The 27,852-nt window shown below is 46.2% G+C and overlaps 1 protein-coding gene across 2 annotated transcripts in view; it reads right to left on the minus strand.

Annotated features, from left to right (window-relative positions):
* Window positions 1-9,805: 9,805 nt before the first annotated feature.
* The window catches only part of BID (BH3 interacting domain death agonist), a 353,803-nt gene continuing 335,756 nt past the window's right edge, over window positions 9,806-27,852 (minus strand). For both annotated transcript variants that reach the window (XM_086952899.1, XM_086952900.1), the window contains exon 5: window positions 9,806-10,331. In XM_086952899.1, the coding sequence (XP_086809025.1) occupies window positions 10,320-10,331 (12 nt within the window). In that variant the 3' untranslated portion in view covers window positions 9,806-10,319. The remainder of the gene's footprint in view (window positions 10,332-27,852) is intronic.

The raw sequence follows: 27,852 nt of genomic DNA on the forward strand, positions 1-27,852 counted from the left end.
TAACTTTAGAGAAATAAGCTCTTTTTTCCTCCATGATGGCTAATTTATATTCCGAGGAATTTTCCTCGCTGAGTAAGGCTTCATGGGAGGGGCCAGAATATATAGTGCTCCTAAAAGAGTGCGCGAGAACACCACGGCAGCTGAATTAGGTTCCGGCGGATCAGCAAGCTCCAGCTTATTCAGGAAGGGGGAGAGTACTTCATTATTAACAGAATTAAAATTCCTTCTCAGCTCCTGCTTCCTAGGACAAGACGAAGGGAGTACTGCTACCTGAGGATACAGGTCCAGAGGCACAGCAAAGTGGTCAGAACATGCTAGTGGGACAGGAAGTCCCACCTTCAGCTTAGGGTCATTAGAGAAAACCCCATCAATGATGTGTCCTGCCCGATGGGTAGGGCCTTCTACCAACAGGGCCAGACTGCAGCAGCCCAGAGTTTCCAGGAAAACATTGGTATCCCTACCTGGCATATTTTCCAAATTAAAATTAAAATCACCAAGGAGAGTGATGTGAGGCCTCTCAAGGAATGGCGCCTCTATTTATCACTGTTTTCTGTGAGTATCTCGCCCTTGATTGTTTGAGCGCTTTCGTCCGCCTTGGCGAGAGAAACTAGCTGTTCCAGACTGGCGGTATGGAGACTGATAATTCTGCCGGTATTGAGGTTGATATTGTCTGCCTTGTTGGTAATAGCTTCCTCTAGAGGGGTATCCACGTCCTCTATTACCTCTAAAGGATCTCCGCTTGTACTGCAGGGAACCCAGGGATCTTGCGGTATCAGTGTCCGTTTTGATTGCCTGGAGGGTTTTGTCTATGTGTTTTCCAAATAGAGACTCTCAGTCGTAGGCCATGTCCAGGATTGTTAGTTGGACCTCGGGCCGAAAGGTGATAGCTTTTAGCCAGCCATGACGTCTGAGAACTGCAGCTCCTGCCAGTTGTCTAAAGTTTGTATTTGCAATATCCAAAGCGCAGTCGATGGTTTCTGCAGCTGCACATTCCCCTTCCATCAAGATCTTGCGAGCCTCCTGTCTTTTATCTTCCGGGATTAGGTCAACCAGACCAGCTATGTCAGACCACATTTGGCGGTCATAGCGCCCTATAATCGCCAAAGAATTCGCAGCCCTGATTGAAGCAGCAGCCATGGTTGACATTTTTTTACCGATAAGGTCCAAACGACGCCCCTCCTTATCTGGTGGTGTCGTGATGGGGGTGGCTGGGTTTTTCGATCTTTGTTGTGCGGCCTGTGAAATGACCGAATCCGGCCTCGGGTGTCCAATAAGGCATGAAGGGCTACTGAGAGGAGCTCGATATTTCTTGTCAATCCGTGGCAACACAGCAGGTACAGAAACAGGATTTTTCATCACTTTGATGCCTTCCTTCCAGATATAATCTATAATAGGAATGGCTCTAGATACCTTACTTGTTTCTTCTTTAAAGTCATGAAGAAAACATTCTGTCTGTTCCACTGTTACTGGCAGTTGAAATCTACTCGCAGCTCGCTGCATGAGATTATGAAACCCACCTATGTCTTCAGGTGGTGAGTCTGAAGGTTGTCGGAGACGGCATGGGAATAACATAATCATCCCACGGATCCAAAGGAGGATTATCTGGTAATTCGCCTTCCTCTACTTCTTCATCCGAAGAAGTGTCCGGGTGTGTGTGCAGGCAAATCAGACGGTTGAGTTTCCGTGACTGGAGACGTAGGTGGTGGAATTTTGGGTTGAGGAGCAGGGACTGCAGGTTGGGGTGGATGAATGACCTCCCGTCAGGTAATCTTCGTTCCTCCCACTTGCCTCTGCTCACCACCCCTACCTTCAAACGCAAAAAATATGGTGGCCTTAGATTTTCGTTTCTTGCCCCTTCCTGTTGGAATGCACTCCCCCTGGAGCTGAGATTAACTAATTCCTACGCTCGCTTCAGGTAACTCCTGAAAACTCTCCTGTTTCATAAGGCCTATGATTAAATATTGTTTGTGCTACTTCACTGCTGAATTGTCTGCCCCTCCCCCGCTCACAGCGCCATGAAACCGTTAGGTGTAAGTGCGCTTAATAAGCATTTTTAACATAACATAACAATGACCTGCTGTGGTGGAAAGGGTTGTCTATAGTCTGCCAGCATGGCCTGTAAATCCTGAATGAGGCTTGGTGGCAGATGGCTGGACTCTGAAACCCGAGATCGCCTCTGGTATTCTCTACGATGAGGCATTGCAATGTCCTCCTGATAATAATGCTCAGCATTGTCATCATCCTCCTCATCATCCTGACACTTAATGTTCAATTCCGAAGGATGGGGAGCTACCCCAAAAGCTCCCTCGTTGTCATCATCCTCAAAATCATCCTCTTCTTCATGAGTATAAGTCTCTAAGAGATGAGAGGGCGTAAGTGGCAAGATACAAGAACCTTCCTGCCTCCGGTACGATATTAACTGGAAAGTTTTTGAAGAAAGTGGCGTAGAAAATATCTCTATAGCTGGAGGCTTTGCTGAAGCTGTTATCTGGATTGTTGAAAGCGTCAAAGACGGGACCATCGTCGACGGAATCGAATTCGACGGGACCACTGTCGACGGACTCAACGTCGACGGGACCCCCGTCGACGGGCTCATCGTGAACGGACTTTGCTTCTTCGTCGATGAGACGGTCGTCGACGGCACCACAGATGTCTTCGTCGACGGGGGCTTCGATGGTATCTTCGTCGACTAGTGCTTCTTCAACGACGAGGCTGTCGTCGACGGATCGTCGACGATGGTTCTTTTTGCCACAATAGAAATCCTAGTAGACAGGATAGGAGAAGTGATAGCTGTGGTAGAAATTGTCGCCGTAGACGAAGGAGCAGAAGATGTACTGGCAGTCACAGAAAAAGCTGAGGAGAAAGAACAGCTTTTACTCACAGTTTTTTATTTTTAGATTCCTTGAGAGGTGGGGCATCAGAGAGAGAAGTTGGAGATCTCTGTGAAGAGCCCGAAGTGGAATGGGAGGTTTTAACATGTTTTCTCCCCTCACTTGGATAATCCTCTTGCGATCTTGCCCTTTTACTGGAGGTCGAAGCGCTGTCTTCATCATCAGTAGAAGAGGATTTAAGCCATAAAAGGACTCGGGCCTCCCTATCCCTTAAGGTCTTGGAAGGGAAGGTGCGGCAGATCTTACAATTTTTTGCCTCATGTTTTGGATAAAGGCAATAAATGCAGTCCTTTTGTTGGTCATCAACATGGACCCTTTTCTTTTCACATGTTCTGCAAGGTCTTCTTGTCAGACATCCTGGAGCAGAGAAAAAACTGAGTAGAGACTCAGGGAGACTCACTTCCACACGACGTGCGGTGAAAATCTGAGGAGAACTGGCTCTGCAGAGAGGGTTCTAGAGGGTGCTATGTGCTGATTGGTTGGAACAAAGACTTTGGTCTTTTTTAGCATAATGAGGTAGATAGGCTACTACAATCTAGGCCCTAGGCCTTTCTCATAGGGCCTTGTACTGTAATTTGCTTTTGGCACTGCTTTTTTATATACCGTGGGACTCCCGTCTCGGCGACGGGGAATGATTCAGGCATGTGAATCTATGAAACAAACCCCAATACTGGATAAATAAGTTACTTACCACATGCTTCAATCAGAATAGCAAGCAGTACATCCCATTACAATAAAGCATGAAGCTGGCTGACCTTATTGAAAGAGGTTGTGTAGAACAGTTTGTGCCACTAAAATGTTTGCTGCTGGATTCACATCCAGGCAGTATACCAGGTGAAAGTATGCCTGCTTTACCAACTATCTTGTAAAGGCACCCCACCATAGATTGCATCTGTTGTTGCCATGTTTCTTGTGGTGGGCACCTTTAGTTTGCCATGGTGTGGACAATGTGCCTTGCTGTGACAGAATGTTGTACAGTCAGACAGCCAACATGTGATGACTTGTTTGGAAAACGGGCAGCGTCTTCCTGGATGGCCCAAATTACTCAAATAATTAATTTGTAGACCATACATTCTGATGATGTACAACCTGATGCATCTGCAAACAGTAGGTGCAAAGATCTCGCCACAGGAGTAGATGGCTTAGGGCAGCAGGATAACTGGTTCATTCAACTGAAAGTCTGGACTTTTGACATTAATCTTGGGTTGATCGGTAAAATCGCCTTGTCTTAGATGAAATAGCTCATTGATGGTTAATGACAGAGGGCAGCAGGAGTAGCCGCAACAAAGTATTTAGCTTCTATGGAACTGGAGGATGCCTGTCTGGAGTAGATGCTTTAGATAGTCCTTTCATGAACTGCCTTATAATTCTGTGAATACAAAGATGGGAAAAGTCTTACATCATCAAGAATCTGGAAACTGCGGCCAGACCATTCTTGGTTAGTTTTAGCAACATTTGATGATACTGCCTGGAGACTACATTAAGGCCCTTACATTGCCCAATCTTCAGAATCTTTTCAACTTAGCAGTAGAAGTCTTAGTTGTGGATGGTGTGCGTTCCTGCGCAGAAATGTCTCTAACGTCTCAAGAAAGTCAAATGGTCATACTCTTAGTGATCAGGAACCATACAGTCAGGTTCAGCTACATAAGGTCAGGATGAATCTGGAGAAGAGTCTAAAATGTTTTTTCAACTAGATTGGTTGGTACGAGGAGAACTTTAGTAGATAGCTGTCCAAAACTGATGAGGCCATGCCGAGGCAATCTGCTTTTCTAAATACTCTAACAATGAGGAGAAATGGAGAAAGAGCATAAGTGAAGACATTCAACCATGACACTAAAAGGGCATTGCCATTGAACTCTAGTTGATGGAACCTGCTGGCCTAGTAACAGCATTTCGTCAGTCAATGGTTGGCTGGGCCCACTTTTGAAAGATGTATTCTACTTGGCCATGGTGGAGTTCCCACATGTGGCAATCTGACAAAATACAATTGAGCGTATCTGCCTGATTGTTTTGGCATTTCAGATGTTCCACTGTAATGATCACCTCACTGATGATGGCCAGTCCCACAGCACCAGTGCCTCTGAAAAAGAGAGCAAGACTTAATTCCTCCTTGCTATGCAATGTAGTACATCATGGTTGTGTAGTCCGTCCAGCTCAATACAGTGGTATTGCGAACCTCATTTTACAACTGAAAGTTTTGTCTCATTGCCCTTAACTAAAAGAATGTTTATGTGGAGCTCCCACTAGCTCTTTCTGAATAGGCCTCCTCCAAAGCCTGCAGAAAGAAATCCAGGTGATTCAAGATTACATGAAACATCAGAAAGATTTGTATATGACGGGCCCAGTTTGCTTATAGCAAAATATCATTGCCAAGGACTGAAGTTTTGTTATTCTTTAATGTGTGGAGAAAGTGCCTTGAATTGATAATGCTGACTACAATGAAAATCACAGGTACTGCTAGTAACTTTGATGAATCGGTATGTGAAATTATGCATCCTGAAAATCTAGAGAGGTGATGTACTCCCTAGAGCATTACCATTCAGAATTATTGTTTTTCCAAGAATGTGTTCAATAATGACCTCCACTGGCCTAATTTGTTTCTTGACTACAAATGATCTGAGCTTAAACTGAGCTTAATTCCTTTGGTTCCTTGGGACATTTTTAGTGGTTTCTTTTAGAAAGAGCTCCCGCCACGACAAATTATGTTTCTTTCTGGGTAGAAGAGTGAATACTTGTTAATATTCGGATTGTATGATTGGACCCACATTAATTTATCTTTCAGTGCCACAGTCCTTCAGGTTACTTGACTCATATACAACACTTTGGATTTTTAGTTGAAACCCGCACAGATATTATTAGGTTTTGACAATGATTGCATAGGGTCTCAGTCTTCCAATTACTAAGCTGTCATTAATGACCTCTCAAATAATTATTTATATGGCATTAAAAGGGTGGAACTTCGATTTTCAATTAAATATCCACAGCCTTTTACGGTGTAATAAACAGGATTTAAGATATTGTAATATTCTTTTTGTAATTTAGAGATAGCAAATAAACATTTTTAAAAAAACAAAAATTACTACTGTTTGGTCTAACTGTAAAATGGTAACATTGGAATTCTGTTATAGTCATGAGACTGAATAGATATTGTTTAAATAACAATTGGTAATTGAGACTGATTTTAGAGGATACATTAATGATCCTTACAAGCAATCAATTCATCAATGAAATAAATACTTAAATATATAGCCTCCATTTGGTCAAGAAACATAGACAACATATAAACAACAAACACAAAGGTGTATTAGAAAAATACACCTTCGTGTTTGTTGTTTATATGTTGTCTATGTAATGCCAGAAACCGGTCCCCGGGAGCTTGTTTCCTTCCCAGTGTAAGAATTGGCTTTTGTAGTTTGGTTTGCCCTGTTCCCATCATGCACTGGGACAGGAACAGACTAATTTGCATACAGCCAGGTTCTGAAACTGGGATGGTGCAGTGAGCTAAAAAAAAACGGTGTTGGATCTAGCCCTGATCTCTTGACTGGGTGAGAGCTTTCTGCTTAATTCAGAGACTCTGTCCCTCACCACCCCTTGTTGTAAATATTTTTGTCCACCCTAAGCGTGGAAGGGTATTCTCAGATGTGAGACCCTTGCTCATTGCACCATCAGGATTCAAGCAAACCGGGCCGAAGACGGCTGTAATGCCAGAAACCGGTCCCCGGGAGCTTGTTTCCTTCCCAGTGTAAGAATTGGCTTTTGTAGTTTGGTTTGCCCTGTTCCCATCATGCACTGGGACAGGAACAGACTAATTTGCATACAGCCAGGTTCTGAAACTGGGATGGTGCAGTGAGCTATAAAAAAAAACGGTGTTGGATCTAGCCCTGATCTCTTGACTGGGTGAGAGCTTTCTGCTTAATTCAGAGACTCTGTCCCTCACCACCCCTTGTTGTAAATATTTTTGTCCACCCTAAGCGTGGAAGGGTATTCTCAGATGTGAGACCCTTGCTCATTGCACCATCAGGATTCAAGCAAACCGGGCCGAAGACGGCTGTAATGCCAGAAACCGGTCCCCGGGAGTTTGTTTCCTTCCCAGTGTAAGAATTGGCTTTTGTAGTTTGGTTTGCCCTGTTCCCATCATGCACTGGGACAGGAACAGACTAATTTGCATACAGCCAGGTTCTGAAACTGGGATGGTGCAGTGAGCTAAAAAAAAACGGTGTTGGATCTAGCCCTGATCTCTTGACTGGGTGAGAGCTTTCTGCTTAATTCAGAGACTCTGTCCCTCACCACCCCTTGTTGTAAATATTTTTGTCCACCCTAAGCGTGGAAGGGTATTCTCAGATGTGAGACCCTTGCTCATTGCACCATCAGGATTCAAGCAAACCGGGCCGAAGACGGCTGTAATGCCAGAAACCGGTCCCCGGGAGCTTGTTTCCTTCCCAGTGTAAGAATTGGCTTTTGTAGTTTGGTTTGCCCTGTTCCCATCATGCACTGGGACAGGAACAGACTAATTTGCATACAGCCAGGTTCTGAAACTGGGATGGTGCAGTGAGCTAAAAAAAAACGGTGTTGGATCTAGCCCTGATCTCTTGACTGGGTGAGAGCTTTCTGCTTAATTCAGAGACTCTGTCCCTCACCACCCCTTGTTGTAAATATTTTTGTCCACCCTAAGCGTGGAAGGGTATTCTCAGATGTGAGACCCTTGCTCATTGCACCACCAGGATTCAAGCAAACCGGGCCGAAGACGGCTGTAATGCCAGAAACCGGTCCCCGGGAGCTTGTTTCCTTCCCAGTGTAAGAATTGGCTTTTGTAGTTTGGTTTGCCCTGTTCCCATCATGCACTGGGACAGGAACAGACTAATTTGCATACAGCCAGGTTCTGAAACTGGGATGGTGCAGTGAGCTAAAAAAAAACGGTGTTGGATCTAGCCCTGATCTCTTGACTGGGTGAGAGCTTTCTGCTTAATTCAGAGACTCTGTCCCTCACCACCCCTTGTTGTAAATATTTTTGTCCACCCTAAGCGTGGAAGGGTATTCTCAGATGTGAGACCCTTGCTCATTGCACCATCAGGATTCAAGCAAACCGGGCCGAAGACGGCTGTAATGCCAGAAACCGGTCCCCGGGAGCTTGTTTCCTTCCCAGTGTAAGAATTGGCTTTTGTAGTTTGGTTTGCCCTGTTCCCATCATGCACTGGGACAGGAACAGACTAATTTGCATACAGCCAGGTTCTGAAACTGGGATGGTGCAGTGAGCTAAAAAAAAACGGTGTTGGATCTAGCCCTGATCTCTTGACTGGGTGAGAGCTTTCTGCTTAATTCAGAGACTCTGTCCCTCACCACCCCTTGTTGTAAATATTTTTGTCCACCCTAAGCGTGGAAGGGTATTCTCAGATGTGAGACCCTTGCTCATTGCACCATCAGGATTCAAGCAAACCGGGCCGAAGACGGCTGTAATGCCAGAAACCGGTCCCCGGGAGCTTGTTTCCTTCCCAGTGTAAGAATTGGCTTTTGTAGTTTGGTTTGCCCTGTTCCCATCATGCACTGGGACAGGAACAGACTAATTTGCATACAGCCAGGTTCTGAAACTGGGATGGTGCAGTGAGCTAAAAAAAAACGGTGTTGGATCTAGCCCTGATCTCTTGACTGGGTGAGAGCTTTCTGCTTAATTCAGAGACTCTGTCCCTCACCACCCCTTGTTGTAAATATTTTTGTCCACCCTAAGCGTGGAAGGGTATTCTCAGATGTGAGACCCTTGCTCATTGCACCATCAGGATTCAAGCAAACCGGGCCGAAGACGGCTGTAATGCCAGAAACCGGTCCCCGGGAGCTTGTTTCCTTCCCAGTGTAAGAATTGGCTTTTGTAGTTTGGTTTGCCCTGTTCCCATCATGCACTGGGACAGGAACAGACTAATTTGCATACAGCCAGGTTCTGAAACTGGGATGGTGCAGTGAGCTAAAAAAAAACGGTGTTGGATCTAGCCCTGATCTCTTGACTGGGTGAGAGCTTTCTGCTTAATTCAGAGACTCTGTCCCTCACCACCCCTTGTTGTAAATATTTTTGTCCACCCTAAGCGTGGAAGGGTATTCTCAGATGTGAGACCCTTGCTCATTGCACCATCAGGATTCAAGCAAACCGGGCCGAAGACGGCTGTAATGCCAGAAACCGGTCCCCGGGAGCTTGTTTCCTTCCCAGTGTAAGAATTGGCTTTTGTAGTTTGGTTTGCCCTGTTCCCATCATGCACTGGGACAGGAACAGACTAATTTGCATACAGCCAGGTTCTGAAACTGGGATGGTGCAGTGAGCTAAAAAAAACGGTGTTGGATCTAGCCCTGATCTCTTGACTGGGTGAGAGCTTTCTGCTTAATTCAGAGACTCTGTCCCTCACCACCCCTTGTTGTAAATATTTTTGACCAAATAGAGGCTACATATTTAATTAAGTATTGATGAATTGATTGCTTGTAAGGATCATTAATTTATCCTCTAAAATCAGTCTGAATTACCAATTGTTATTTAAACAAACTCCCTTGAAGGCATCTATACATCTCTATCTAATCACCCAAGCCCTCAAGGGTATTTTGGGTTGCTCACTTTTTGTTGATCATTACTTAATAGATATAGCATTACCTGATGATACATTATTGTATGATGCAATAGAATTGTGATGTGTACTGAAATGTCTTCCACATTGGTTCTGGAAGTTTTCTTGTTGTGAAGTAAAATAACAAAGTTTAAAATAAAAAAATAAAAAAAACTATACTTTTAATCTAGTCTAATTAAATGATTAGACTACATTAAAGTGTTTTTGTATTTGGAGTAATCCGCTTCTGTGGCATTATTTGTTAAAGTCAGACAATTGCTGTTACTAGATCCTGTAGTATTTGACACCTAATCAAAAAGCTAAGCCAAACTAAACTAAAAGAGAAAACTTTTTTATTTTATTAAATATAATTAGTACACACTATGTAATCGCACATCCCAAAAATTACATCGAAAATAATTCTGCATCCGATTTCATTTAAGAGAATACATAATGTCTTTGTTTCTGTTTTCATGATGCTTGCCATGTCAATTAACCTTAAACGTTAAGGTTTGGGTTACTATTGTTCATGTGGCAGCTCTTTGGGTGAACTCGGCTCACACAACCGAAGTACTGTAAAATCTTTGTTAATGAGGAGACTCACACAGCTTGCTTATTGTATTACCAACTTCTTTCCTCTTGTTGAACAGAATTGAACTTGGTTGCAGAAATCTTCGCAATATCGGCGATGCGTCAGAAAAGCTGGAGTTGTAACAAATTTGAAGGAAAAATAAAAGACAACATTTTGCTTGTGCAGTAGTCTGTTCATAACGGCCGTGCAAGCGATGTAAACCTGAAGACTTTGATCTGTTGATTTCAGACATCCTTTTGTTGCAAGGCTCCAATCCGCTCATACATTATCCTGTGGTGGAAGAAAAATACTGGAGTTGGTTTTTTTTAATGGTGTCAAAACTTTTAGATCAAAAACGTATTTAACTCGAACAATAAGTCTCCAATGAAAGTAGTCAATACACTCCCTGGCAAACTCCTACATTTCGTTTTAACATTTCCTTTACGCCTGCTTGTTATTAATTGCATTGTTTGACAATTAGAAAATGGAGAACTACAGGGAGAGCAAAAATATGAATGGTCCTTAAACTTTGTTTCTAGGGGTCTTTTTAGTCTTAGAGAGCCCAGTACCTAAAGGAACCATTCACCTCAGTTATGTTTTGCTCCTAAAATATGCAGCCAACCTGGAGGGTCAGTCATAAACCTTCAGACTTTATCCATATTGTTACAGACAAGGTAAAGTTAACACAGCCATATTCATAACTATAGAAAGTTTTCTAGCAGTTGTTCAATCTTCAGGAAGTTTATACTGGGGTCCAGTTCAGATCGTCGTGGTATATATATTACATTATTGTTGTGTCGTAGGTAAGGAGTTCCCAGTAGACTTGGTTAGGTTACAGATGATAAATGTATTCTTCTTAGATGGTTAGATAGGTTTTCCAGTAGATATGTAATCAGGCCCCACCATTTAAATGAAACAATTTTTCCCTGCTTCTCTGCCTCTGCTGTTCAGCCAGTGTGAATGGAATGTTAGTGTGAATCTGATGTCATTGGAATGTTTGGTATGCTGTGAGTGGACTGTCAGTTGGATCCTAGGCTGAGCAGCAGAGAGGATGCTCCTGGTGGGGCCTGATTACATATCTACTGGAAAACCTATCTAACCATCTAAGAAGAATACACTTATCATCTGTAACCTAACTAAGTCTTCTGGAAGTACTTAGCCTCGCCGCCAATGTATGTTGTGTCGTAGGTAAGGAGTTCCAGTAACATTCCTCTAACACTGACTGAACAGCAGAGGCAGAAAAAATGGGAAGATGTAAGGTTGAAACCTTAGATATAACAATTATGAATATAATGTCAGTGAAAGTACCACGTCTAGTCAACAAGACGTGGTAGGGCATCAGTAGGGTAACTAAGTTATTGGCTCACCCCGGTAAGAAGTGTAATAGATAGTTTAGGATGTGATCCTTTGGCTTGCTTTTTTTCTTAAAGGAAGGCATACCATACCTAGGTGGGATAAGGCTGGTTCGTTAGTCCCTGAGAAACCTTTGATAGTCAAAATTTTTTTAATAACCATGTTTTGCAGGGTAATGTGGACTTTCTTCTTGGGTTCTTGCTTTTGATAGTTAATTTCTGTGCAAGGTAGAGGGAGTTCTGGCTTTACATTAACTATATTCTGCCTAGTAAGTACAGCGAAGATTACACAGTGTATAAACAGGTGATTCTGTTGATTTTTTTTGTATACTTGATAAGCTTGGAAGTAGCGCTGAGATGCGCTTTGAGCGAAGCTATGGGGCACTTAAGCAATCTGATAAGTACATTGTTTGTGTTATCAAAGCACAATATCAGCAATACCTGAACAGCGGAATTCAAGTGATTTTTGGGGGTAAAGTGTCTAATGCTAAAAAGTACCTTCAGTTGAAATCTGGCACTATACAAAATTGATTTAACATGGAGGTCCTGATTAACTAACGTAAACAAAAATGAAGCCTACAGACCTTGCAGATTTTAAAATCTTACTGAAGATGTGCGGGGCTAGCAATTTAGCAGTTCAATCTGGGAAAGGAGGTGAATTGATAGCAGACGGTAGAAGGAATTCTGGGCCATATCATCAAGAACGGTGTTAAAAATTATCGTTGGTTTAGCGGCAGAAAACTGCCCCTAAAACGGTGATAATGGGCTTGATAATATGCCCTTGAGAATTCCAATAGAAGTCCATGTTCTGGTGTGATATGGGCTTCTATTGGAATTCTCTAGGGTATAAAATCAAGCCCATTATCGCCGATTTAGCAGCAGTTTTCTGCCTCTAAACCGGCGATAATTTTAACGCCGTTCTTAATAATATGCCCCTCAATCGTTTGTGTGGTATCTTCAACTTTCACCTGGGACACGCATGAATTCATGATGGATAGGTATTGGTCTAGAAAGTGAATGTTATTTGTGCTGGTGATCACAAGATAGAACTGTTTATCATCCAGGTACTGGTGGAAGCTGATACCAAGTCCGGGGAAGATTTCTCTGCAAAGGTTCAACATTAAAGCTGAAAAGTAATGAGGCAAGGATTAATCTTGCAGAAGCCCAAACAAATGCTGAAGGTTCTGATGTGGAGTTACACATTTTAATTAATAGTGTTCTGTTAATCAGGAAGTCTTTAAAACAGATGAGTAACGCATCGTTGATGTCCATTCTCTGGCATAAGGCATGCCGAAGGATGTTGTTCATGCTATTGAAGGCTACAGATATGTCTAAGAGTACTGGCATGCATTGGTTGTTCTCATGTAGGCTAATGCATTCAAGGAGGATAGTACTGTAATGGATCTGTAGGTGTGCGCCTTGGTATCTTTATTTATTTTGTAGGGTACAGATATGGCCTATTTCTAATACTTCTGGAAAAAAAGTCCAAAAAACATGTTTTTAATAGTCCATCCATTGCCCCCATCAGACCGAATGGTGTTCGAATAAAATGGGCTGATTTGGATCCATAAAAAATTCAGCATGATGTTATTATGCATTGTCAAAATAAAATCCAAGTATGTTTAATGGACCGTCGACCAGCAACTGAGGATTGATAATTTCACTAAGATCAATAATTTAATTGAGAAGTTACTGACGAAACCAGCCCGTGGAAATAAAAAACCCAACGTAAGCTGGTTCGATGGTAATTGTACTGCGGCCTTACGTCGCCTTAAACAAGCTCTTGGGTGTGAACTGAGAAACCCAGATACAATTAAGGTTTTACATGCAGCATATGCCTCAGCTATTAAAGCCAGAAAAGTAGAGCTTTAATAAATAGCCTGGGAAGATCTAAGTCAACTGCAGATACAAAAAACAGTAAATTGTTCTGGGACACGGTCAATAGTTCCTTTCTGAAGGAACTCAATTCCTACATTAATTGTAATTGTTGGGTAGAGCATTTTTCAAACATTTTTAATCCCACTGACAGAGATGCCTTTTTGTCCACCCAACCTCCTACTGATTGGCCAATTACACCCTTGACAATCAGGATAGAGGAGGTCACTGAGGCTATAACTAGCAGCAAGGGGGGGAAAGAACCAGGACCCGAAGGGGTCCCGATAGACCTTTATAAAAACGAAATGGCTCTATGGTCCCCATTTTTAACTAGAGTTTTTGACGCTGCCGCCGAGACCCAATTTCCTTTATCATGGGGTCAGTCAATCATAATACCAATATGCAAGAAAGGAGTAAAAGCCGACACCCGTAGCTACCATCAAATTTCCCTTCTGGATTCCTCTATAAAGATTATGAGCCAGGTCATGCTATCAAGATTAGAAGCCTGGGTTACAGAGAAGTCAATCCTTTCAAAAGTACAATACGGATTTAGAAAAGGAGTTCGCACATTAGAGCAGTGTGTCAACTTGGACCTCTTGATTGGCAAATATACCCTGGCAAAGGAGGGTAATTTATTTTTATGTTTTGCCGACCTAAGCAGCGCTTTTGATCTGGTAGACCACTCTATCTTATGGCCCTTAACCTCATAGCTGCGGCGCAATTCCCTCCCCAGTGCTGCGCTGTCCATTCGAACTAGTGCTGAATGGACGTTCAATGGTCGTGCGCAGCACTGGGGAGGTAGTGCTGCCGTCGGCCAACGCACCGAGGCAGCACTTAAGGGGTTATAGCTGGAAATGGGTGCCCCTATAGAGATAGTTTCTTTCCTGGCAAGACTTTATGAGGAACTGTCTAGTAAGGTGCGGTACGGTTATTCAGGTGAATATACCCCCTTTTTAAAAGTTAAAAGAGGCATTCGACAGGGCTACATCCTAGCTCCACTACTTTTTTCATTGTTTATCAATGATGTGGACGCAGCCCTGAAATTGTTAGAGTCGGATGCCCCGAGGGTGGACGGGAATCCCATTGAAATTCTTTTATACGCCGACGATGCAGTTCTACTCTCTCGTGCCCCCATTGGGTTACAGCGTCTTATTAATAATTTTACTTTTTTTATTGCAAAAAGAAAGCTTTTAATTAATAAATCTAAAACTTTTGTTATGGTTTGCGGCTGGAACCCAATTACATCCAGATCTTATTACATAGAAGGCTCTAAGGTCCAGACAGTAAAAACTTTTTGCTACCTGGGTATTACCTTTGCAGGGAACGGGTCTTGGGCACTGGAACAGGATAATGCCTGCGCTAAGATGCTGAGGAATATAAATGGTATTTTTAGATTTGCTGCTAAACTGGGCAATCGACGTATCAGAGATATGTTGACAATTTACGAGATACGATGCGTCACTGCCGCACTTTACGGCGCAGGGGTTTAGGGACATTGTCACAGCAATCTATTACAACAAACGGAAAATTCATTTTTAAAACGCTTGTTGTGTGCCCAACTATCAGCCTCCACGGAATTATTCACCGTAAAGTGGGCATTAAATATATCTCTGATTTGGCTTCATTGCGCCCTCTTTACTCTGGAAATCTATATGGTCAAAAGAGGAGACATTGTTTACTCAATCTATAATACAGGATTGCCTTAAAATGGAGAATTGTTCAAGAATCCCTAAGCTTAATTATATCTTTCACTGGTTTAAACTTTTGTTCAATTGTGATATCCAACTGGACCCTGAATGTGCAGATTTTGTCGCTAGAAGTGAGATAAAACCAACCCTACTAGCCCATAAAATAGAGGCCCGTTCTCGTGTTCTTAAGAACCAAACAACTTACATCTTTTATCTGCAACTGGATCTCAAACAGGGGTTTCAAAGTTACCTGTCAGTTGTGACAAGAGCATCACATCGATTTGTGTTAACACGACTAAGATTGGGTACTATACATCATCTTGTCAAATTTCCTGTTATGAAACAGGGCTCTACCCAACCATGCCCATGCAATGGAGTCTCCCGCCAAAGCTGCTGCAATATGTTATTATTTTGCAAATTGTATTCCAATTTTAGGAAATTTTACTTAAAACCGTTCTTCTTATACTAGAACATAAGATCCACTAAAGATGCTCTGAATTTGCTCTTTAGATTAGAGGAACCAGGATTGTGTTTTTATACAGCAACATTTCTCTTGAAAGCTATTAGCATTAGGAAATCAATGATGATCAATATTTGATCATATGATCTACAGGGTATTTTATGTAACCTTTGCACTTGCACTTTTTGTACTACGATCATACATGTTTACATAAATCGCCAGGGTCTATATATGAATCATGTACTTGCACTTACTGTACCAGGATTTTATATGTCTATGAATTTTATGAATATATTGTTTTATCTCGTTGCTTCTGTCTCTCTACTATTGAGAAGACCGATTTATGATTGTTTTTGCTTATATGGTTGATTTACTTAACCGAATAAAAGCTTTCAAACTGAAGTCCAAGAAACGAATCTAGAATTTTCTGCCATAAATCATATGTGCTTTGGCAAGATACAGTGGCATCAAGTCACAGGGTTCGGGAGACGTCTTGGTGAGAGAGATGGCTATTCTCAAGTGAGTTTCAGAGCTCACACTAAAGGAAGATGATCACACAGACGCTTTCCTGGTTCCAGTTGGAGTGTGATACTTGATTCCTCCCTGATTTTCCAGATGCTGTGCGAGAAGTTATTCATCAAGTTTGTTGCAGTAAAGATCCATGTAGTAGGAACCATGAGTTTGTGAGATTAGTTGTAAAGGATTTTAAAAAGTTCACTCACTATGGGACATTCAAGCCAAGAAAAATATTGTCACTAGCAGTAGGGAATGCCCTCAATCCATATGAAGTTAGTTGTAAGTCCTTCATACAACTTCTAACACATGACTTCAGGGTACTTTCATGCCCCACATGCCTGTGAGCCATTTGTCTCCTCCCGGACTATCTATCGAGAATGTCATCAACCCAGAGGAACTAATGCCAATGCCTCTTGCCGGTATTGTGAATAGAGAACTTGCAAAGATATGGACTAGGGTATAGCTATGAAACAAGATGGTTTTCCAGGGCGGGGGCCCAATGGGACGCTACACTGGGATGACACTTTGTGGGCAAAGAGTGGGAGCACACTAAAGAACAAGTTACTTACCTTCGGTAACGATATATCTGTAAGAAACATTAGTTAGTGTTAGATTCCTTACCTTAGAATATCCCCAGGCGTCAGTCTGGATCCGGAAACTTTTGCGTAGCAGTACCCCTGCGCGTCGGTAGGCGTCGTCTGCAGGCGTCCCCTGCGGCTCCGCGTCCGTCGTCGGCGTCGTGCGCCGTGATGACGTCGCTGGAGTACATAGACGCCGCCTCCGCGCGCTGACGTCAGTTCTTTGCACACAGCTTTTCCGCGCCAGGAGACGCAGAGCCATGAGAGAACCAACACTGGTGCCATGTAAAAACTAGGGCCCTGAAAGGGATGACCTTAACCCTAGGTATCAGTTCGCAGAACGGGGAGGATGGGTGGGTTCGGTAAGGAATCTAACACTAACTAATGTTTCTTACAGATATATCGTTACCGAAGGTAAGTAACTTGTTCATCTGAAAGAAACACGTTAGTGTTAGATTCCTTACCTTAGAATACATACCCCAGCAATACCAACCCCGGTGGTGGGTCTGCGAACCAATACAAAACTACACCAGAAAGTCCTGGAGGACAGAACGGCCAAAGAAGCCATCCCTCCGGACTTGACTGTCCAGGCAGTAGTGCCTCGCAAAGGTGTGCAGCGAGGCCCACGTAGCCGCCTGGCAAATGTCCTGCAAGGGGACTCCCCGGCCCAGGGCAGTAGTAGCCGCCGTGGCCCGAGTGGAATGGGCCCTCAGCCCAACAGGAGGCTCCTTCCGAGCCAAAGAGTAGCACGCTTTGATGCAGAGGACGACCCATCGAGAGATGGTTCGTTTACAAACCGCCCGTCCCTTCTTCGCACCCACGTAGCCAACAAACAGTTGGTCATCCACCCGGAACTGGCGTGTGCGATCCATGTAAAATGAAAGCGCACGTTTTGGGTCCAGACGATGGAGCCGCTCTTCATCCTTTGAAGGATGCGGAGGCGGGAAGAAGGAAGGGAGGGTGATGGACTGCCCGATGTGAAAGGCCGAAACAACCTTGGACAGGAAAGAAGGTCTAGTCCTCAGAACCACCTTATCAGGATGAATGGACAGGAAAGGAGGTTGGACAGAAAGAGCCTGGAGCTCACTCACCCTCCTGGCAGAGGTGATGGCAACCAGGAAAGCCGTCTTTAAAGTCAGGAGACGGAGAGGACAAGAATGAAGGGGCTCAAAGGGAGCACACATCAGGAAAGTCAGAACCAGGTTCAAATCCCACTGAGGCATCACAAACGGAACAGGTGGAAACATGTGAGTGATGCCTTTCAAGAATCGAGTTACAATCGGGGATTTGAACAAAGAAGGCTGATCAGGAAGCCTCAAAAAGGCTGAAAGGGCAGAAAGGTAGCCCTTGATAGTGCCCAGAGCAGAGCCCTGCTGGGCAAGAGAAAGAAGAAACAGAAGAACCTCCGAAAGAGGGGCAGAAAGAGGGTCCACAGCCTTTGCTGTGCACCATGCCACAAATCTGTTCCACCGACAGGCGTATACCGACTTAGTGGAGGGACGCCTGGCTGCCAGAATAACATCACAGACTTCAGGAGGCAAGTCAAATGGCCTCAACTGCCGCCGCTCAATCTCCAAGCATGGAGGTGGAGACTGGACAGGTTCGGGTGGAGGACCGTCCCCTGCTGCTGCGACAGAAGGTCCTCCTGAAGGGGCAGGCGGATCGGGGGACCGACTGACATGCTGAGTAGCTCGGGATACCAGTACCTTCGAGCCCAGTCCGGAGCCACAAGGATAACTTGGGCCCGGTCGCGCCTGATCTTCTTCAGCACTCTGGGCAGAAGTGGTATAGGCGGAAAGGCGTATAACAGACCGCAACTCCACTCGCGCCGAAAGGCGTCGCCGTGCGAGTGCCGTCTTGGAAACTCCAACGCGCAGAACTGATGACATTGCGCGTTCTCTTCTGTGGCGAATAGATCTAACCAAGGCTCTCCCCATTGCAGAAAGATGCCTTGCGCCACGTCCGAGTTCAGACGCCATTCGTGATCCATCGAGCACCGACGGCTGAGTTCGTCCGCCCTGGCGTTCAGAGAACCTGCCAGGTGTTGAACCGTCAGAGTCACGCCCTGACGTTCCAGCCATTGCCAGAGGCGCAGAGCCTCCTGGCAAAGGGTCCACGACCCCACTCCGCCCTGTTTGTTGCAGTACCACATGGCGGTGGTGTTGTCGGTGAACACCTGCACTACACTCCCGTTGACAAAGGGGAGGAATGCCTTCAGTGCCAGACGAATCGCCCGCAGCTCCAACAGATTGATATGGAGCCGGGACTCCGCCGGAGACCAGATGCCTCTGATCTCTGCCTCTCCCAAGTGGCCACCCCAGCCCTGGAGGGACGCGTCCGTCACGACAACGTGCTCCGGTTGGGGAAGGGAGAGGGACTTGCCCCTGACCCAATCGCGGTCCGTAAGCCACCACTGCAGTTGTCTCGCAGTGCCCTCCGAGATCAAGACGTGGTCGGACAAGTTGCCCTGATGCTGGGCCCACTGAAACTTCAGGTCCCACTGCAGAGCCCGCATCCGCCACCTGGCGTGATGCACCAGAAGGATGCAGGAAGCCATCAGTCCCAGCAGCCGCAGCGTCAACCTGACCGAGACTCGGGATAGCGGCCGAAAGATGGGAATCAAAGCCTGAATATCCCGAACCCGCCGTTCCGGAGGATAAACCCGAAACTGCGCCGAGTCCAGAACCGCTCCGATGAAAAGGAGCTTTTGAGAGGGACACAGGTGTGATTTCGGCACGTTGATGGAGAACCCCAGGTCGTGCAAGAGGTCTGCCGTCATCTGAAGGTGGTGGACGACTGTCTGGGGCGAGCCCGCCTTCAACAACCAGTCGTCTAGGTAGGGGAAGACTGAAACCCCTAACCTGCGCAGATGGGCTGCGACCACCGCCATCACCTTTGTGAACACCCGTGGGGCGCTGGTAAGGCCGAAGGGGAGCACGATAAACTGAAAGTGCTCCTGGCCTACCGTGAACCGCAGGTAACGCCGGTGGGCCGGCAGGACGGGGATGTGAAAATAGGCGTCCTGCAAGTCCAACGCTACCATCCAGTCTTGCGGGTCCAGAGCAGCCAAGACCTGAGCTAACGTCAACATCTTGAACTTCTCCTTCCGGAGGAAGCCGTTGACGTTCCTTAGATCCAAGATAGGACGTAGGCCCCCCTTGTCCTTCTTGGGCACCAGAAAGTAGTGGGAATAACAACCACGCCCTACTTCTGGCCCAGGAACGCGCTCGATGGCCCCTTTGGCCAAGAGGGCCGTAACTTCCTCCTGCAGAAGTGTCAAGTGGTCCCCCGACACACGGTGGTTCTGCGGTGGCATGGCTGGAGGAGAGGTCTCGAAGGGGAGGGAGTAGCCCCTTCGGACAATTTGCAGCACCCACCTGTCCGAAGTGATCGTGCGCCAGTGAGCGTGGTGATGGCGAACCCTGCCACCCACTGGCGTCACATGGGGCCGAAAGCACGGACTAGGAGGATTTTGGGGTAGATGCTGCGGGGGAAGGTGTGGTCTGACCCCGCCGTTGTCCCCGACCGCCACCACGGCGGTTTCCACGGCCGCCACCGCGTTGGAAGGATTGTTGCGGCGCGTGGCTGGCAGCACGTGTGGGGGCGCCCCTTCCTTGGCCACGAAAGGGACGAAACGAACCCGGTTGCTGACGCTGGGTCGAGAGACCCAAGGACTTGGCCGTGACCCTGGAGTCCTTGAAGCGTTCCAGCGCGTGGTCCGCTTTGTCACCGAACAGGTGACAGCCATCAAACGGCATGTCCATCAGGGTATTCTGGACATCAGCCGAAAAATTGGCGGATCTCAGCCAGGCGTGACGACGAATCGCCACCGTCGTAGACATAGCTCTGCCCAGCGAGTCGGTCGTATCAAGACCACACCGAATTGAATATTTCGCTGCATCTCGGCCCTCAGCCACAGCCTGACCGAGCTTTGCCCGCACCTCCATGGGGCATTCTGGCAGCAGCTCCGCGACCGTATCCCACACAGAGTGGGTGTAGCGGCCCAAGAGGCAGGCGGTGTTGCAAGACCGCAGGCCCAAACTAATGGACGAGAAGACCTTTTTGCCAAACTGGTCATACCTCTTGGATTCCCGGTCGGGCGGGGCCGACGGGAATGCGGACTGGGAGGTCGAGGCCTGGATCACCAGACTCTCAGGAGTGGGGTGGGTAGACAGGTACTTGGGGTCGTCCGGACAAGGACGGTGGCGCCTGGCCACGTTCCGATCAACAGGCGCACCTGAAGCGGGCCTGGACCACGTGCCCAACAGAACGTCAGACAAGGCTTCATTAAACGGCAGCAGAGGCTCCAGTGGGCATGACTGCGGTTTGAAGACCTCGGTGAGGATGTTAGGCCTCACGGCCGCGACGGGGAGCTCAAGGTTTAAGGCCTTGGCAGCCCTCATCAGCACCACAGAATAGGCAGCTCCCTCCACCGACGCCACGGAAGGAGGAGAGATCAAACCAGGGTTAGGGGAGTCGTCCAAACCACTGGCATCCCCCAAGTCACCTGTCCAGTCCGGGTCATACTGGCACTCGCGAGCCAGAGGGTCCTCGGACCCCTCCCAACCTTCACCGTACTCCTCATCCTCTCCGTATTCGGAGTCAATGATGAAGACCGGCTCCTCGGGGTTCATGGGCCCCATCGGCGCCGGGACCGGCGTCGAGCGACGCCCGTCCGGCGCCGCGTCCGGCGTCGGAGAAGGTAAGGGGACGGCGCCGCCCGGAGCCGGCGTCGGAACCCCACCGCCGGCCGGAACCGGCAGCGGAGAACCGGCGCCGCGCGGGGGCGGCGTCGGGGGTAACCCCGATGGCAACGGCGCCGGGGAGGCCGGAAGACCAGCCGGCGCCGATCCCGAAGGCCCCTGCGGCGCCGGGGTCGGAGCCGTCGGCGGCGCCGGGGCCGGAGCACCCGACGGCGCCGAGGCAGGGACACCCGAACCGCCAGGGCCCCCAGACGGCAGCACTGGGCCCGAAGGCGCCGTAGGCCCCGTCGGAGAAGCGAGCGCCCTCATGGCCATGAGGAACGCCTCGATCTCCTCAGGCGTCGCACCATGCCCAGGGACCGGAGGGTATGAGGCAGGCCGCGCCGGCGACTCTCGCGGAGCCGCGGGGTTGGGGTCACCCGAGCCCCCGGCCGCATCGCGCGAGCGTCGGGGGGAGTCGGGGGTACGATGACGACGCCCCGACTTCTTGTGCTTCTTACCTGACGAGGATGACGAGTGGTGTCGACTTCCGGAGCGCCCGGCGCGGCTCCGCGATCGCTCCCTCGAACGCTCTCTCGACCTCCGGCCGGACCGGGACCGCTCCCGGTCCCGACGTGGGGCCGACACCCGGAGCTCCAGCAGCTTGCGGGACCGCTCCCGCCTAGCCTTGTTGGTAAGGGCCCGGCAGTCGACGCAGGAGTCCACGTCGTGGTCGGGGCCCAGACACCGGAGACAGAGGCGGTGATGGTCTGTGACCGACATCGTGCGCTCACAGTCATCGCAATTCTTAAATCCAGGCATCCTATCAGGCACAATAGAGAAAAAAGACAATCGAAAAACTTGGTCAAAGACCGGAGTACTGCTCTTCAGATCTGCGTCCACTGGCGCGGAAAAAAGAAGAACTGACGTCAGCGCGCGGAGGCGGCGTCTATGTACTCCAGCGACGTCATCACGGCGCACGACGCCGACGACGGACGCGGAGCCGCAGGGGACGCCTGCAGACGACGCCTACCGACGCGCAGGGGTACTGCTACGCAAAAGTTTCCGGATCCAGACTGACGCCTGGGGATATTCTAAGGTAAGGAATCTAACACTAACGTGTTTCTTTCAGATAGTGTCTAGCGGAACACACGCTTTCAATGCACAAATTTTAATTACATCCACACCACCTATCTCATGCCGCACTACATCAATGTACTGTAGAATGTGCAACATGAACAAGTTACTTACCTCCGGTAACACCTTATCTAGAAGGGACTCTATCTAGCCGCATATTGCTTACCTAAGAATTATACCCAGGTGTCAAGACTGGAACCGGAATGGTTTTGTGAGCAGTATCCCTGCGTGCCGGTAGGGGGGCGTCATTCGGTTCCGCGAGGTATCGTTGGTGTCATCCACACTTGAAGTGACATGCGTGGTGCCTATACAAGCACCACTCCAGCGTGCTGACTTCAATTTCTTTTCAAGACGTCCCACGTCAGGAGTGCGGACCCGAGAAGAACACTGACCACTAATGTGGAAAACTAGAGCCTAACCTGACCCTAGAAATGTATTCTTAGAGCGGGGAGGATGGGTGGGTTTGGTAAGGAATCTGCATCTAGATTGAGTCTCTACCAGACACGGTGTTACCGAAGGGAAGTAATTTTTTTATCTGATGGAGACTTCTAACAGCAGATTCCTTACCTTAGAATAGATAGCAAAGCCATCTTTGAAGGTGGTTCTGCGAACTTGATTTTGTCCTTGACGTCCTGCAGGACAAAATGGCCAAAGTGCCTGTACGATGGACTCGACTGTCCAGGCAGTAGTGCTTGGTGAACATATGCAGTGAGGCCCATGTTTCTGCTTGGCAGATGTCCAGGGCTGTAACTCTTTGTGCTAACACAATGGTGGTAGCTTTGATGGAATGAGCACACAACCTCTCTGGGGGCTTGCATTCTGACCAATGTGTAGCAGATTTTAATGCACAGCACGAGCCATCGGGAGATAGTTTGCTTCTGCATGACCATCCCTTTCTTGGCTCCGACAGGAAATAGCCTTTGCAACGACTCCTTGACAATGAAGGACCTGTTCCACGACTCCTTAACAACGACCTGAACCTGAATCACGAGTCTTTTAACCACTAATGCATTTACAACTACCAAGTCTTAACAACGACCTATGATATTAATTTTAAAATGACCTCATTAGGCCAGTAGATGGCACTCTTTGATTGTATATGACAGATGTATTGATCACCTGTGATTGATGCGTCTGTTCAGTGCAGGATACACACTTGAACTATTGATAAAATGGTGGATGGCCATATTTGATATGGTTTTGTAGAGTGGATTTTTTTTTTAAACAAAAGACCGTTTTCTAAAATAGTGTTTATTATGTGAAAACCTGTTTGAATTTCACTGCAAACGCATTAAAGGTAAAGGCATACTCGTAATAAAAAAAATCACATTCAATTGTAAGTATTAAAGGTAAGTATTAGGTGTACGATATATATATATCTATAGGGTTGCAAGTGTATTTTTAAGGGTTTAGGGTATGGGTTTTTTGGTATCAAGGGTAATTTTAGGGTGAGTGTGGGTTTTTGGGTGGCAAGTATATTTTTAGGGTTAAGGGTAGGCATGGGTTTTTGGGTGGCAAGGGTAATTTTAGGGTGAGTGTGGGTTTTTGGGTGGCAAGTGTATTTTTAGGGTTAAGGGTGGGTATGGGTTTTTGGGTGGCAAGGGTTATTTTAGGGTGAGTGTGGGTTTTGGGTGGCAAGCGTATTTTTAGAGTTAAGGGTGGGTAAAGTTTGTGGGTGTCAAGGGTAATTTTAGGATTTAGGGTGGGTAGGCGTTTTTGGGATTGCAGGGGTAATTTTAGGATTGAGGGTGGGTCTGGTTTTTGGTTGGTAAGGGTAATTTTAGGCTTTAGGGTGAATATGGGTTTTTGGGATTGTAAAGATATTTTTAGGGTGTAGGGTGGATGTGGGCTTTTGGGTGGCAAGGGTAATTTTAGGGTTTGGGGTGGGTATGGAGTTTTGGGTGGCAAGGGTAATTTTAGGGTAGGCATGGGTTTTTGGGATTGCAGGTGTATTTTTAGGGTGGGTGTGGGTTTTTGGGTGGAAAGGGAATTCGTAGCGTTTAGGGTGAGTATTGTTTTTTGGATGGAAAGGGAATTTTTAAGGTTTGGGGTGGGTGTAGGTTTTTGGGTGGAAAGGGATTTTATAACAATAGTGAGTATAGATGTGTGTGTGTATATATGTATATAGTGTTAATACTTACCATGATTAATTTTACAACACAAGTCTTTAGCATGCATGCTATTACCATGAAATTTAAGTGATTTACAGGTACATACAAACTCATTACACACACACACACACACACACACACACACACACACACACACACACACACACACACACACACACGTATACATGTGAGCAAGGCCCCTCGGGCCGAAACGCGTCATGGCTGTGGTTTGTGAGAGCTGCCAATAAACTGTAGTGTACTTCCTATATTCCCAATAGGCTCTGCGCACTTGAATAATATATCCTATAGATGTGACGTAGGACTTGTGTCTACTAGGTCTCTATCGAATATACTAGACTTAATTGTGAGTGCCAGCTAGCTCAGAGGTCACTAGAAACTTTCTCAATTAAACAAGAAGGGATTCGTTTCTGACAACCGCATAAACATGACAACTTTGTTTCCCCAAGAATAAACTGATCTTCAGAGTCGTGGAAACAATGGATAGATATTTCACTAAGTCAATCGTGCATGCTTCGTTTCACCAGAGGTGCAGAGAAATAGATAGACGAGTGTTTTCAATAAAAAGGATTTTAAATTGCTAAAAAGCTTGATTGGGACTACTCGGCTACCTCACAATTATATCAGGATGGAGCTAGCAGTCAACAACATCATAATTCAGAAGCAGGGGGGAGAAGTGGCAACACTAACTCTAACTCTAACTTTGAGCTACTATTCTCCACATTAAAACAAATCCAGGATGAGGCCAGGGCTGAAAGCCGAAGAGCAAAGCACGCTAACAAAAAAATGCAAGGTACACTTCGAAAGATGAATAAGCTGTACACAGAGGTGGTCGCTAGAGTTCCAGAGGTGGAGGAAAGAACAGGAAAGCTCGAAGATGATGTGGTAAAACTACAGGAGACCAAACAGGAACAGGATAAGACTTCTTCCGATGTGCTCTGGAAACTAGAAGATTTTGAAAACAGACAGAGACGTAATAACATAAGAGTACTTGGCGTGGAGGAAGGGAAGGAAGAGGAAGATATACGGGCGTTTGTGGTTGACCTATTGAAAGGGGCCTTTCCTGAAATGAACCGATGGGACTGGGAAAACGAGGTGCAGCGAGCCCATAGGTTCCCAATGACACAGAAAAGGGGAAATACGCCTTGTAAATCACGTGCAATTTTGGTTTATGTAGGAAACTTTCTGCTACGAAAGGAGATAATGAGTAAAGCGAAACCACAATCTAGACGTACATATAAAGACATATCTTTTTTTGCACGACCTGACTTCTGCCACAGTACGGTTGAGAGGAGGTGGCGTATGAGGCAGTTGATAATACCTTTTCAGAATATAGGCTGTGAAGTTTATTTAATGTTCCCCGCACGTCTTAAAGTAATTCTTGATGGTCATGTAAGAGTTTTCTATTCTGAGATTATGGCACAAGAGTACCTTACCTCCCTCAGAGAGAATAGGGATCAGAATAGACAAGCGATCGTGGTGAGGGAAGTGCCTCGGAAGAGGTAGAAAAAATTAAATAATAACGATTGGTAAGCAGTGGAAATTTGATGTAAAACATATAAAGAAGATAGTCAGAGCTCCGATGTTACACAATATCTCCATCTTTTTCACAATAGGGTTTGGGGGTCAGGGATTGGGAAAAGGGGATTTAAAAGGTCGAGGTTAAGATGGGAGAGGGGGAGGCGTGGCGGCCCAGGGGTCTCGGCTGTCAGATATAGGTCCGGTGGACCTATTTGCCAGTATGGGGGTGGGCATTCAGGGGTGGGATGTCTGGGGAGGGGTGGGGCGTGGAGATGTACAGGGCAAAGGACACAGAATATAGCACAGAGTATAGCACAACGAGAAAACAGGTGAACGTACATAGGTTAGGAGACAGTGGTGATATATGTCAAATTAAAATAAAGGTGGAAAGCTTAGAGGAAGGAGAGCTCTTAACTACTTGTATGGAATTAGCAGAAAGGAAAAATAGTAAAAAAACTTAATGGACACTAGATTTGCAACATGGAACGTCTGTCAGTTGAATGATTACCAGAAGAGACAAAGAGTTTCAATCGCATTAAGACAAATGAATGCAGATTTTATATTCTTACAAGAAACGCATATTATGGCTTCACAAGTGCACCTGCTGGAAAAGCTGGGGTTTCATGTAATAGTATACTCTAGGCAAGGCACTAAAACTAGAGGAGTAGCTATATTGTCAAGGAACAAGAAGGTATTCATTAGAAAGAAATTGGAAGACCAATGGGGGAGGTGGGCAATGGCTGAATGTATGATAGATGGGAAGTGGACAACACTGGGAGTTGTATATGGCTCAACAGAAGATGATCCAGAGATTCTACAGCTTTTAGACACGGAACTTGCTGTTTGGGCCCTGCACATTATCTTGGCCGGGGACTTCAACATTAACGGAGCGGATGGTTTAGGGGTAGGCTCTTTTGGGAGATATCAAGGTAGAAAAAAAAGAGTATATCAGGCATTATCTAACCTATTAGTGAATAATGTTTTGACAGATGTGTGGGGGAAAATTAGGTCAGATAAAAAAAGATTTACTTATTACTCAGCTCCGCATCGAATTTGTGTAAGGCTGGACTATTTTTTCGTGTCAAATGTATTGCTTTCTAATCTAAAGATAGATAGACTTCCACGAATCCTCAGTGATCATAACCCCCTCATTTTAACATTAAAAGCAACAGTAGGAGCTAGAATCGAAAGGGTGTGGACTTTTGAAAGGGGTCTCCTTCAGGATGATAATAATAGAGGAAGTGCACCCGTAGGAATGGTGTGTTCGCGGAGAGCCCCCTAGCTTTAGTACATTTAAACGCAAACAGGAGCGACTTAGGAAAGATGAACTAGACAGAGCAGCCCTAGATGCTGAAGAGGAGCTGCATCAAGCTGTATTAATAGGTGTACCATTGGAACAAGCACTTGTTAAGGTGATGAAAGCAAAAAATGACGCAGAAGAAGAAATTGCAAATAAGGCAGCTAAGAACTTTACGATTAAAAGGGAGAGATGTCACGAATTTAGTGAGAAAGTAGGACGTACCTTAGCCATAAGTACTAGACAAATAGCAGCGTCAGGAACGATAAGAGAGGTCAGGGATACAACCGGCGGATTACACACAGACTCGGAGGAAATCTGAGATGTATTCAGGAAATTCTATGAGGTGCTATATGATGATAAACAGTCTACCGACCCTAGGGAAATAACCGAGTATTTACTGGGAATCCCAAAAGAAAATCTTACAGAGGCGGAGGCAGAGGGATTAGAAGAACTTTTGGACTCAGTTGAGATTAAAACACCTATATTAAACCTCCCTTCAGGGAAAGCTGCCGGCCCTGATCAGCTCCCTATGGAATTTTATAAAACATTTTGGGACATATTAGGAGCTGACTTG

Source organism: Lissotriton vulgaris, chromosome 1_2, assembly GCF_964263255.1.
Source record: "Lissotriton vulgaris chromosome 1_2, aLisVul1.2, whole genome shotgun sequence".
Taxonomy (NCBI): Eukaryota; Metazoa; Chordata; class Amphibia; order Caudata; family Salamandridae; genus Lissotriton; species Lissotriton vulgaris.